At 31.8% G+C, this 13,535-nt stretch overlaps 1 protein-coding gene across 1 annotated transcript in view; it reads right to left on the reverse strand.

Annotated features, from left to right (window-relative positions):
• The window catches only part of AGPS (alkylglycerone phosphate synthase), a 150,634-nt gene that overhangs the window by 46,168 nt on the left and 90,931 nt on the right, over positions 1-13,535 (reverse strand). Inside the window, exon 11 of the mRNA XM_047084470.1 lies at positions 8,589-8,716. Coding sequence (XP_046940426.1) covers positions 8,589-8,716 — 128 coding nt within the window. The remainder of the gene's footprint in view (positions 1-8,588; positions 8,717-13,535) is intronic.

The following is a 13,535-nucleotide window of genomic DNA, read 5'->3' on the forward strand; positions in this document are numbered from 1 at the left end:
AACACATAACTGCGCATTACAACATTTTTGCTATCATTTACTTTTAATTGAACAAATACTTAATTTTATAAAACCACTCACAATACACATTTTATTTCATCCAACAAAATAACTGAGTAGATTCTTATTTTGAGCACTACACAATTTACTCACCTTTGGTACTAAAGGTGATATTATTCAATCTATATTTTAAAAAGTCACTGCCAAATCTAAAGAAAACAGTATTAGGTAATTTTACATATATACCATAACAATAACCTATTGCCTTACTTTTATAGAATCTTGTGATGTCCAGGTTGTTTTCACATCTCTAATATAAGAAATAACCCCATCAGGGTAGCAGAACTGGTGTTATCCCCATTTTTCAGATGAGGACATAAGAACCAGAGAGATTAAAAGACTCGTCTGAGGTCATATGACTGTTAAGTAGACAAACTAGGACCAAGATATCTTGACTGCTGGATGAGGAATATTTCAAATAGACCACAAAGCCTCCCAAAAAATCACCTAACACACACATACATACATCACACACACAACACAAAGAGCTTTAAAGTCATACCTGAAACAAAAATTACATGAAAACTATGTGTTATACAGTTATTATACACACACACACACACACACACACACACAACCTGAGTAATTTCAAATCTTGGCATAAGGGTATCTTTGTAATTAGGCTGTGCTTCTAAAAGCCAAACCAGTTTCCAAAATACTACAGAAAAATCAATTTTCGTAAAATGCTCTTATTCAAACAGGCGTATCAACTTCTAATAACACATATGATGCCTAATTAGACCAAGTTTCTTTTCTGCATGAAATAAACAATATCATATTACATATATATTTATATGTTTTGGCTTAAGCACACCAGTAACATATGCGAAAGAATTCAGAGCCCTTCTGTCATTCTTAGAAAAAAACAAAAAACGAAACTTTTTTTTTTAAGATTGTATTTTTAAGTTCTCTATACCTAATGTCGAGCTTGAACTCACAATCCTCACTCTACTGACTGAGCCAGCCAAGCACCTACCCTCCCCAAAAACAACTTTTAAATTTGTACCAACAACTTGTAAATTCCATCTCCTACCATCACCTAGTTTCTACTACCCCTGTACCTGTATCAAGTGTTATTAGGGAAAACATTCAGCACAGAGACACATATATCAGAAAATGGGGGAAAGTATGTTTAGTACAATAAATCTGTAGTGGAAATCAATCTCTGAAACAACTAAAATACAATAAATATGCAGGCCTTGATAAAAACTTGGTTTGAAAAGACTATCCATAAAATACATCTTGGGTAACTGAAATAATCTGTTTATAGAATGAACACTGGATGTCATTAAAGAAATTACTGTTGATTTTCTTCGACATGATAATAGTATTGTGGCTGTGAAGAAAAACACCTTTATTTTTAGGAGATGTATGTTTAAATACTTAGAGATCAAGTGCCATGATGTCTGCAACTTAATTTTAAACGGCCCAGAAAACACATACAGAAACATTTAAAACAAACATAAGAAAAAGTCAATTGTTGAATATACAAGATAAACATACAAGTGATCGCCATCCTCTTCTTTCAAAGTTTCTGTATGCTTAAAACTTTCAAATTAAAAAGTTGGAAAAATAAGTAAGGAAGCTTCAGGACACTTGGTACACATAACAACCAATATTCAATAATATTGAATATGATTTTAACTTGACAGCTGAGTCATATAAAGCTGAGTCAGTCATAGACTATTCCTATTTGTACTGAGGCAGAGTAGATGGTTACAGACACTTATCAAATGAGAATAACTACTAACACTTATCAAAAAAGAATAAAAAGCTAAAGAGAATTTGGTGTATGTAGATAATAAATATTAGTTTTCAATACTGGCTTTTTAAAAATGATCAAAATGAAACCACAGCTTTATTAAGTCTCATGTTTTAATAGTGTCATTTTTTTAAAAAGTCAGTAAATGAGTATTTTAGTTATCATCACAAGTAAATTCTCGTAAGTAAAGCACCCAAATTAAAAAACAACATCTAGATTGTTTTATGATCCTCTGGCAATTGATTATTTGCAAATCACTGTGCATCATTCTAAAAAAAAAAAGCAGAAAAGTCTCTTAGAATTTTATATGAAAACTTGCCAGTATCACTAATTGTAAGTTCCTATAATCGAAAGACCAAAATAATGTTTCTATTCTTAAAAAATAACATTCAATCTGGGTAACACTACTATGGTTAAGACTACATTATGTTTCAATTGCTATGAAACTAATTTGAAAACCTAAAAATATTTCGTTTAAAAGTTAGAGACATCACAAATTCGGAGAATTTGAGCTCTAAATTCACTCCCATGCTTTTCAATTATACTGAGTATTCCATAGATGAAGAAAGGGGGAAAAGGGTTCTTGAGTTAAAGTGACCCCTAGTGGTATAGGACCAGAAATAACCTGAGAGAGAATAGTTTTACCAAGTAATTTTTTTGGTGGGTTAATAATACATTCAGGAAATTTAAGGAACATCAAACAAAAACTGTTTACTCAAAATGGAGTTAATAAAATAACTGATTTATTTCCTACTATGATAAATTTATTTTTACTAGAATATCTGATGTCATCTGACTTGTACCCAAGTATACTTTATATGTAATAAGTAGTCTGAAAAGAGATGAGAAACTCATTACTGACCTTAAGGAAATATCAATTATCTTTGTTTTACCCAAGCAAAGAAGAAATAAATAACCACATTGACCTCAAAGCACTAGTACGAGACTAAGTCAAACTGCTGACAATTTCTTCCCTTTAATGATGTTACAACCAGGAATTTAATATATAAACCTGAAAAATAAATAACAACCACTCTCATTAGTCTTATTTAATTCTGAGTACAATTCTCTTTACTAACAACTTAAAAAAAGCAACAGATTTCTCAATCTAACCATTTTCTCCAAAAAAAAAAGTCCCTATAAGAAACACATCAAAAGATTTCTGCAAAATCTGTTTTTATGGAACTAATTCGTATCTCTTTCTTATCACAGAGAAAACCAGAACTTGCACTGCAGATGTGACACATTATTTGTGAGGGTTTCCCTTAGTTTACTAAATACTAGCAAAAGAAATTCGATATTAACATATCTCAAAAGGCATCGGGATTTCTACTATTCCAACTTCATAGACATAAAATATAAGCAGTGAATGTTAGTCCTATATCTTTGGTGCCTTGTTTAACACTTTTGAATTGAAAAGGCTTGTTTCTTCAAGAAGTAAATCACACATTCAGTGTAGACTCTAGAATGGCCCAAACTCCTAAACCTTGAGTCTATTTTGGAGATAGTCTAATAACCTCACACTATATCAGAAGCCAAAGCTCCAATACCAAACTCCTTGTACCTAGCCATACAAAAGTTTAAACATATAAAATTTATCATGATATGCAACATCTGTAGTGATTACTAGAAGACAGGAATCATGTCTATTTAACTTACACAATATCCAATATACTTTGTTGAATATAAAGTTAAGAGCACACTATCTTACATACAGATAAACAAAAAAATGTTTAAAAAAGGATATGTGAAAAGAATTCTGCTAACTGCAAATTTCTATATATAAAAACTTAAAATGTAGACAGATAATTGGTTCTTCCTCAGAGCTGGTACCACAGATAAAATCAGACAGTATTTAAGGCTATTCCTATAACTGGTTAGTCCTACTGGAAGTCACATACTGGCTTACAGCTACATATTATACAGTAGATATTTCCCTCCATTTATATAAGGGAAGAGCCAATAATGCCAAACAGTCTCTGGTTCATCATTTTCATTTTCACTTTGTACATGTATAATGACTTGTTCTCTGAGTAGCTCCTGCTTAAAAGCATGTCTTGTAACTGTCCTCAAGTTTAACACATTCTGCTGGATCACATAGTAAAGAATCCAATTAATCAAACTTTTGGCTAGGGGTTAGGTTATTTTCTCTGCCTCAGAGGGAGAAAAGCATCACACACACACACACACACACACACACACACACACGTGCATGCACACACATAATGATTTAAAATAACAATGCCTTTTTCTACACATAACAAATTATTATTTCCAAGAATTACCACTGAATATAAAGCAGTTTTAATTATTTTATAATGTAATTGCTAAACCTAACTCCTTTCAATTTATTTCAACCCCTCCAGGGTAAGTCAAGTTTAAGACAGAACAATTCAGAATTGAGACATAATAGTCTGAGGTGTCAAATATGAACTATGCATTTCTTTCCAAATTATGGTCTAAGCTCTCTAGAAAAAACAACACCCTATCAGTTTAAAACTGTTTAAAATAAAAGTGATGGTAGGTAGCATGGGCCACACCTTGCCAAAAGGCAGAGAAAAACCTCCCTTTTCAATCTGTAATTCTACAAACCTAGTTCTGATACTGAGAAAGACAGTTTTCGGAGGAATGCATACGGAAATGTGCCACACATACAGTGTTTCCTCTTAATGGAACATATGGTCCTCCCTCAATACTACAGGGCATAACTCTTAAGTTTTTACTGGGAAGGGAAAATCCCAGACTTCAAAAACTGCTCAACTTGAGCTTATTTCAACCCTTTTTCCCTTAAAACTTTATAAAAATATCATTGTTATTTCTAAACAAACAATAAGAGAATAATAAAATATACCTGAAACTGATATTCTGATTAAAAAACACTATTTCCTCTCACCTGAGAGGCTACAGTAAGAAATCTATTTTCTCAAAGTCTTAAAAATCACTTACTTACCCATCTACTGAGTTAAGTTGGAGATTATACTGGACTGCCATTTATTAGATAGAATCACATTAATCTTCTACTAAATCTTCCTTTCTAGCTCCTCACAAGGCAGTGAAGTATTGAAAGAGGACAATCCTCACGTGGACAAAGATTAGATGAGAGACCTTAGTAGAATCCTTCTGCTGTCAGTATAAAGTTGCTTAATTTATTTCCTTCAGTAAGAATAGTGATGAAAATATACAAAGAGCCCACTTTGCTATTTGTAAACAATCATGTATACTCCTTTCCAAAAGATACATATCCAAAATACAGTTTCCCATTTCAAAAGCAACTTGAGTCTGAAAATACCGTAAAAATGGAAGTGCTATGAAGTGACAGTGAGGAATTACAACCAGCCAACTCATTATTCAATCAAGAATTGGCACAATCATAAACCATGTATCATCTATTTTAATGGATCTTAATTCTCTTCCTATCAGCTGAAATTCCAAATTGCAAATTGAACAACTAGTGCCAAAATCTGATCATTTTCTCAATTTTTCTGCCTGAGAATACTGTTACAAAGCAGGGCAGCACACGTCGTTCCATTCTTGACATATGAGATTTGTACATTCTGTAAACTAATATGTAAATGTCTCTAAGCCATAATACAAGCATTTGCCCATTTCCAGGGCAGGTAAACATTCATACTTATCTATCTGTGCAGAAGTAAAATATATATGTTCCTCAAACAGTGGAATATCTCCAAATCACAGTAACTATTCTTAGCAATTGTTTCATTCATACAAGTAATATCTGAAAATAAAATAGTATCTATCTAGGCTTTTTAATCAGTTTCAAGAAAGACAAACTTTCTAGTCACGTGGTATGTATGCCTTTAAAAACTGTCTATTACCAAGTACACAGAACCAATTTATTAAAACTATAGATTAGAGGGGAGCTTTCCTTTAAGGTCTTTAACCACAGGGTAGCACTTTCTATCAGCTATCACCTTTGTTTGTTCCAAACTACATACCCAATACAGTTTTGTGTAGTCAATTTAGATTACAGTCACTGGTGAATATCCAAAGAATTTTTTAAAACGAGTAAAAGCGCAATTTTTACTGACTTATGCAAGGATGAAGGAAAATTTCACCCCCTGCTTTTCATTAGCATAAGTAGTTCTCTATTACTTTCTATCAGGGGCATATATTAAATTGTAACAAAAACTGCATCAGATTATAGCAACTATGTTTAAATCCAATATTTCCATTTTAATAAAATTATAAATTTAGGATTCTGATACATTTGTACATCATTTCTCATTAATGAAACCTAAGATATATTTACATATTTACAATGCAGAAAAGAGGAAAGCATAAATATGTCTACCTTTACTTCCAAGATCACCTAGCAACATTTTTCACAAGTCTACTAAATCTGTGTTCTACAGAGTGGAGAGCTTGTGAAGGGGCAGATTTGACCAACATAGACTGAATGTGACCTCATCAAAGATCTTTTGTTGAAAATACATATAAATCAGATAGTTTTATCGATTCTGTAATTATTTTTAAAAATCCAATGTGGCATTCTTGCTTATTTTGCCATAAAGTATCAGACAACAATAGCCAATTAAAAAGATGTCATATTCAAAACTTGAAAAAGAGAGATACTACGAACTATAAATTTTATGATAAAGCGTTTTTGGGGAGGGGAAATAATAAAGCTTAACAAAGACAGAAACAAATAAAAGTACTTAACACCAAGAATAAATTATAATACACGGTGAAAACACTTAAAAAAAATCATTAAGGGAGATTGAAATTGATAAGAAAATACAATCTAATAATGGGAAATGTTTGGTTTGTTTTGATTTTTAATAGGTGAACTTACTTACAGTAATTTTCTAAACAAAGCAAAACAAACAAACAAAAAACAACATGAAAACTTAGCTTTCCATTCTTCTAGGTTTTAACTCACAGGCAAAACCATAACACTTTGCAATTAGTTCTTTTATTCCTTAACATCTAGGCTATCTTAAATTTGAAATTGTCTTCCTTTGCCTTTAAATGTGGAAGGTTTTAGTGACAAGTATCAGAACACGCTTGAACTTTACTACTCAGTGCTCAGATATCATGTCAGAATAACAAATAGTATTTACTCCTGAAACTTATTTCCACTTCTTTATTCAGTAGTCCTGCTTTTAAATATAATATTTAATATTACATTAAATATATGATGTATATTGATATTTAATATGTAATGTATATTACATATTTATATATTAAAATATTTAAATATTATATCATCTCATTATTTTAGCAAATAGCATAATACTTAACTATATATTCTAGCACCCTAACCATAATATCCCCAAGGTTCTAGGAATTAGGAGCTCTTCTTGTAAAAGTTTCAACTATTGACATTTGTTTTTGCTTTACCACCACCAAAGTAACCTGCCAGTAGTTTAAGAATGTTCATTCTAGGACTATACCTCTTTTTTAAATTATTTTCCCACCCAGCAGGAAGACAATCAAGACTAAGGGGCCTATGGTTAAATCTTAATGCAGGAAGCAATTTAACTGATAAGTAACTGAAGCTACCTGGAAATTATAGAAATTATCCTTGTCAACTGTTAGATTAAGTGACCATATAGCTGAACCTCCTCCAAGCAGAAAACTAACGGAAAAAATGAATGTCTCAGAAAGCAAAACTGAATATATGAAAGAAAGAACCCTAAAAATGGTAAATATGTGAGTAACTGTGAAATATTTTTGCTTATTTTAAATTTCTTTAAGACATTTATGTCGTAGAATGGTGGGAAGATAAGACTCTTGACCACTTTCCATTTCCGTACTTGAAAGAGTCCACAATGAATATGGAGTATTTGCTGGATATCATTCCTTTGCCTCAGCAGATCCTTGCTTCACTCTGCTCATGATATACCTGGAGGCTGACCTATATGGGTCAGGTTGGAAAGGTCCCTTGCCTCAAGATTCTAGTTGCATATAGCTGATGGGAAGTACTAAAGAACTCCAGGAGTTTGGAGAAAGCAAGAAGAAACAGGCTGCAGTATACTCCCTTGATTTCCTCCCCACTGTGAAATGCTGAAATGAGAATTTTTCACAAACCATCGTAGTTCAAATAATGAACCAAATACCTAAAGAAATGCAAGAATTTCTACACTGATACACAGAATACAGAAATAAAATTACTTGATACGACCTAGTCTTTTAAAAATCCTTAATATTATATCTTTTTTTTAAATAAGGGAACAGAAAATGGGAATTCTTCTTAACTTATAGCTAAATATATTATGTTATATTATGTTATTTAACTTAAGCTATAGCCTAGGCACTATTATAAAACAAAGTAGGGTCTAGTAGTAGCATATTCTAAGTATTGATAAAGTTTGATTACCTATATTTAATTTCTATATTTTTGATCACTGACAATCAGCCATTTATTTTAATTTCAATAAATGTCTTAGTTTAAGAAAAATTATATATTACTTCAAATTAATCACAAAATATCTTACCTAAAAATAATTTAAGAAAACATAACATTCATTAAAGGCAGAGTCATTCAAAGCCATCAACCCAAGTATATACCTTACCTTGGCTTAAAATCACACAGCACTCTTTAAACCAAGAAATAAAGAAATAGCAACTGCACTTACAGGGATGATTTTACATTACCTTTTCATACAGAACTGGGGAAAAACCACATATATAACACAACTAAATATGAAGATTATATGTGACATACAAAATCAGTTACGCAGAATTTTTAAACTATAAATATATATGGGTGGGTTTTTGTTCTTTTTTGTTTGTTTGTTTTTACCTGTTTTGCAATTTCTCTTAAACAGGCTACTCCTTGTTCAAAATTAGGGAAAGCTACTGAGCCATACTTTTGGTATTCAGGGATTGGTCTGATTTTTATTGTAGCTTCTGTTATCACACCAAGAGTTCCTGAAAAAGAAGGGGGAATAATCCAATATATCACATGCCAATTTTCTAAGTCATATTTAAATCTATTTTATCTATTTATTCTATTAATTTATTCTATTCATATTTAAATCTATTTAATCTATTCTATGTGGGGAATAATGGCTACTCAAGTCTTTTTAGAAAAACAAACATTTTATAATTTCTGAAAAAAGTTTTTGGAATACATTTTTCTTATGTTATATATAAATACTTTAAGACATTTTTAAGGTAACCCTTCTCCAAGGTTACTTTTAAATCATTTGAAAAGCATTACAACCTACTAAAAGAAAACAAATTTAAAAGCAACAGGTTTTTATATCTCATATACATTCAGACAAAAGTATATTTTGATATTTGTGCCTACTTTTACTGTGAGAACAATTTACTGGGGCAAAAAGAAACCTCTATGAGAATTTAAAATGATAGAAGAAATTAGAGGGACTATTATTATCTCGCCTTTTTTCCTAAGAATTCATACAATGACAAAGGCAACACTGGAATGCCCTTGTAAAACAGAAAACAAAAAACAAAACAAAAAGAAAAAAAAAACAGATATTTCAGAGACAAAATAGTTACTATAAATATCTAGCACAAGAGAACCACTAGTGAAACAAATGCTCTTTTCTTTATTACACAGAGGAGAGAAAAATCAAAGAGGAAAATAGCAAGTTAAATATAAACTATATTCTACATGATTTAAATAACTATACTAAAATATTTGAAGAGACATGGTTAAAAATTATTATATTCACAATGTCACACTTTTCAAATCAGTGATTTCTGATGTACAAATGTTAGAAATTATTAACACTAGCAGTATATTTTCTGAGAATCACAAAAAAAGAATAAAGACGGAAATCTTTGAATTGGAGAACTTAATGACAACACTAGAAATAAATAAAGAAATAAATAAACAAATAAATAAATAGTATCACAAAAAAAGCGTTCAATAAATTTATAATATACTCAAAATGTCAGTATAGAATACAAGATAGAAAACTATGAAACTTTTTACTATGTAAAAAGTAAATTACATTAGATCACAATATGTTCCTCACATGTCAAATGACTGCCTATGGAGATAGCAAATATGACCCCATTATGACTTGTAAAATTACAGAAACTCTGCAAGTTTGGCCTGATTAGTATTTGAATAAAAAGTAGATATATCTTGTAAATTTTAAAAGATAACAAGTGACTAGACTTTATCTTTTATTTTAGCATCTTTATTGAGATATAATTCATAGACCATAAAATTCACCCATTTAAAGTGTAAAACTCAATGTTTTTCAGTATATGCATAGATATATGCAACTATCATTAAATCTAAGTTTAGAACATCTTCCTCACCCCAAAAAAGAAACCCCATATCCATGAAACAGTCATTCTCCATCACCCCCCCATCCCCACATACATACTCAGCCCTAGACAACTACTAACTTCTATAAATTTGTCTATTCTGAATATTTCATATAAATGGAATTTTACAATATGTGTTTTTTTATGACTGGCTTCACTTAGATAATGTTTTCAAGGTTTATCCCTGTTATAACATGTATTAGTACTTCATTTTTTTAAAATTATGAACTATTACTCCAATGTATACAGAACTCATTTTGTTTACCCATTCGTTAGTTGATGGGCATTTGGGTTTCCACATTTTGTTTTTTACTAGCTTGTCAATGTAATATAAAATGATACTACTCAGGAAGAGTTAAGATGAAAAAAAAAAAGAGAGATGCAGAGGGCAAAGTATGGTGAAAGGGGCTGAGTTTCCATGCCCTTTCCAGATGCACCACCCTCCCAGCACTTCCATGTGTTAACCAACATGGAAGCTCTCCAAAACCTGCATTTTAGTAATTTTTATGAAAGCTTCATCACAGAGGCATGACTGATTGAACCACTAATTCAATGTTCAGTCCCTCTCCCCTCGCAGAGCTGAAAGTTCCATAGGTTTCCACATTTTGGCTGCTATAAATAATGCTACTGTGAATATATATACAAATCTACACACATATTTTTGTGTGGATGTGTGTTTTCTTTTCTCTGAAATATATACGTGAAGACTTTTTTCATTTCAGAAAAACCTGTGATCCTTTTCCATATAACAACACTGCCCTCATCTACCTTTTCCTAAAGTTACATTCCAGGCACATACCACCAAGATGTGGGAGAAGTGGGGAAGAGATTGGCTCACTTCTAGTACCCAACCTTAGCTGGTGGGGCAGAGGCTCTACTTGGAGTGTTACACTAATACTGGGATCCCAATCACCCTTGGCCTGGCTTGCAAAGAGTTGGTATCTTGCCAGGAGAAGCAAACCAAGAAGATGTGTTTTCCTTCTCTCTTCTCCCTAGCACTGAGCTACTAAAGCAGGGATGTCCTCAGAGAAAAGCATGCCATTGCTCTGCTGCTCCTCTCTCCTCCCTTCGCCTCCAGGATCAAGGCTCAGAGATTTTACAGGGGTGGAGGAGGGAGGGGGTAAGTGAACACAAACCAAAAAATAGCTCCTAATCTCTTTCCAAAGAAAATTACTTTGTTTGCAACACAGCATGAAGAAGTTCAAGCCTAAAACACTCTCAAAACAGTGGAGGATTTGGTAAAAGGCAACTGGGAGGACATAGGTTAATTTATTGAAAATAAAGGCAATACTGTAGGCCAGTTAATTTGCCTGTATAGAAACAGTGGGAAGGACCCCAACCATGCTCAGAAAAGACTCTCAAACACTAATCTCAGGAACTATCCCTACTAAGGGATACACTTTAAAATGGGTGAATTTTATGGTTTGTGAACTGTATTTCAATAAAGCTATTTTAAAATAACCATTATAACTTAATTCTCCAAATGAATTACAAATGAAACTTCAGAGTTATTTCCTTAAATAAGGAACTAACCATCATGCATTTTACAAATAGAAAAATTTTAAGAAATAGATATCTTAGACTATAGAAAGAGTCTAAGAGAACTTCTAAACCTTTGCCAAAGAGGCAAAAGGCTGACAGGTAAACTATTAATACTATGCTGTCTCCTCATCCACCAGCACAGAATTTTCTATCACACCTGTTCTTTCTTACCAATACAAGTAGTACTACTTTAATTTTTAATGTTGCTAATCTTCCTACTACTACAGTGACACCATCACTAAACTTATTTGTAATTCTTTCAACTCTTTTCAACATTTTTAGAAGCTTCTATAGCCTTGGAACTAACATCTGATGTTAAAAGTTCTTTCTACAAATAAATTGAAATTTGACAGGCATGTACTCCTAAACACAGGAATCATCTCCTCTATTTAATCTGACCACAGATTACAGAAAAATTTAATAAATACTTGCTGAAACTCAATAGTCACCAGATTGAAATTCATTAAGGAAAAGGTCAATATAAGCTTTGACTGTAGACAGGAAAACATCTATTTAAAACTAAACTCCAAGTTCCCAGGTTTTTGTGAAATATTTCCTTAACATCTGACAAGTGAAGCCATTTGAAAATATTTCTTTGAATTACAGAATATAATCTAAACATAACCTAAATATAACCCAGGAAAAAAAGCCAGAAACCATTTAAATGCCAATCAGTGAGGGTCTGGTTAAATACATCGGTATACATTCAAGTAGCTGTCAAAAAGAATGAAGTGGCTCTAAATGTAATGATACTTACATGGACTCAGCTTTATAAAATGAAGTGTAAAGCAAAGAGTAGTAAACTCCTGTTTGTGTTTTTAAAACTGCATACATATATACTGATATACAGCAGTTAAGTGTTTACTCTGAACAAGGGAGATGCTTGGAAGACAGGAATAGAAGGCAGATTTTCCCTTGTACATCCTTCAGTACCTTTTGAATTTTGTACATTTGTCCATATTTTAATTTTGTACATGTAATTATTCAAAAAGTTGATTTTAAAATATATATACCTTTACATTAGCAAACTTCCTTTAAAATTCTAATTCTACATCAAAATTCTAAGGTACCAGTGAAAAGTGACTATGCCTTAAACCCCTATATACCTGTACTGCCTCGTATATAGTAGAGCAGGCACTCTGAAGTAGTAAAATCCAACATTATAAGTTAGGTTAAAAAAGATGAAAATCAGTAAAGTGAGACTTTGCATTATTGTAAGGTTAGTGAAATGCCTAAGGTGAGTCTCTGCAACTATCTAGCTATTAGCTCTACAGGGGGTCCCACTGTGAAAGCAAAATCATCTAGGTCTCAAACACAGTTTGAAGGAGGGCAGCTTCCATTCAGATTTACATTCAAATTAGCCCATCACAAATGGATATATCTAAATTCACTTAATCAAAAGGCTCATTTCTGTTCTGTTTTATTGTACTTATTGATTCTTTTGTTTTGGGAGTATTGTCAATGGAGTGATATGAAAGACTTGGACTACTTATCACTTGATTATATGTATATTATACCACTTTATACACTTCATATTTTATATCTACTTAGTATTATTATTTATAGGTAACTCCATGGCAAGATGACATCATAGAGGTTTATATATCATTCACTTTTCTTTCTCTTTTATCCAAAATATGTTGCAATAAATTTAAGTATCTTCTGTTTTATAATTTTCAAATGTTATGTTTGTTCTCAAGAAAACTGAAAGCTTCAATTGCTACTTGATATAAAATGCAAGTATTTGCTTAAAGTAAATAAAATCTTTTGTAATTTGAAAATATACTTTCAGGTAACTTCAGGACTAAGAAAATGGCAGTCATTTGATTCTGAAACTTCTCCCCTCTCTACTCCCCCCCCCCAAAAAAAACCCCATAAAAATCAACAAGTAAAACAAAAC

The sequence above is a fragment of the Lynx rufus genome, unplaced genomic scaffold (assembly GCF_022079265.1).
Source record: "Lynx rufus isolate CCGP_SWC_20201006 ecotype Redwood Valley unplaced genomic scaffold, mLynRuf1.p SCAF_2, whole genome shotgun sequence".
Classification (NCBI taxonomy): Eukaryota; Metazoa; Chordata; class Mammalia; order Carnivora; family Felidae; genus Lynx; species Lynx rufus.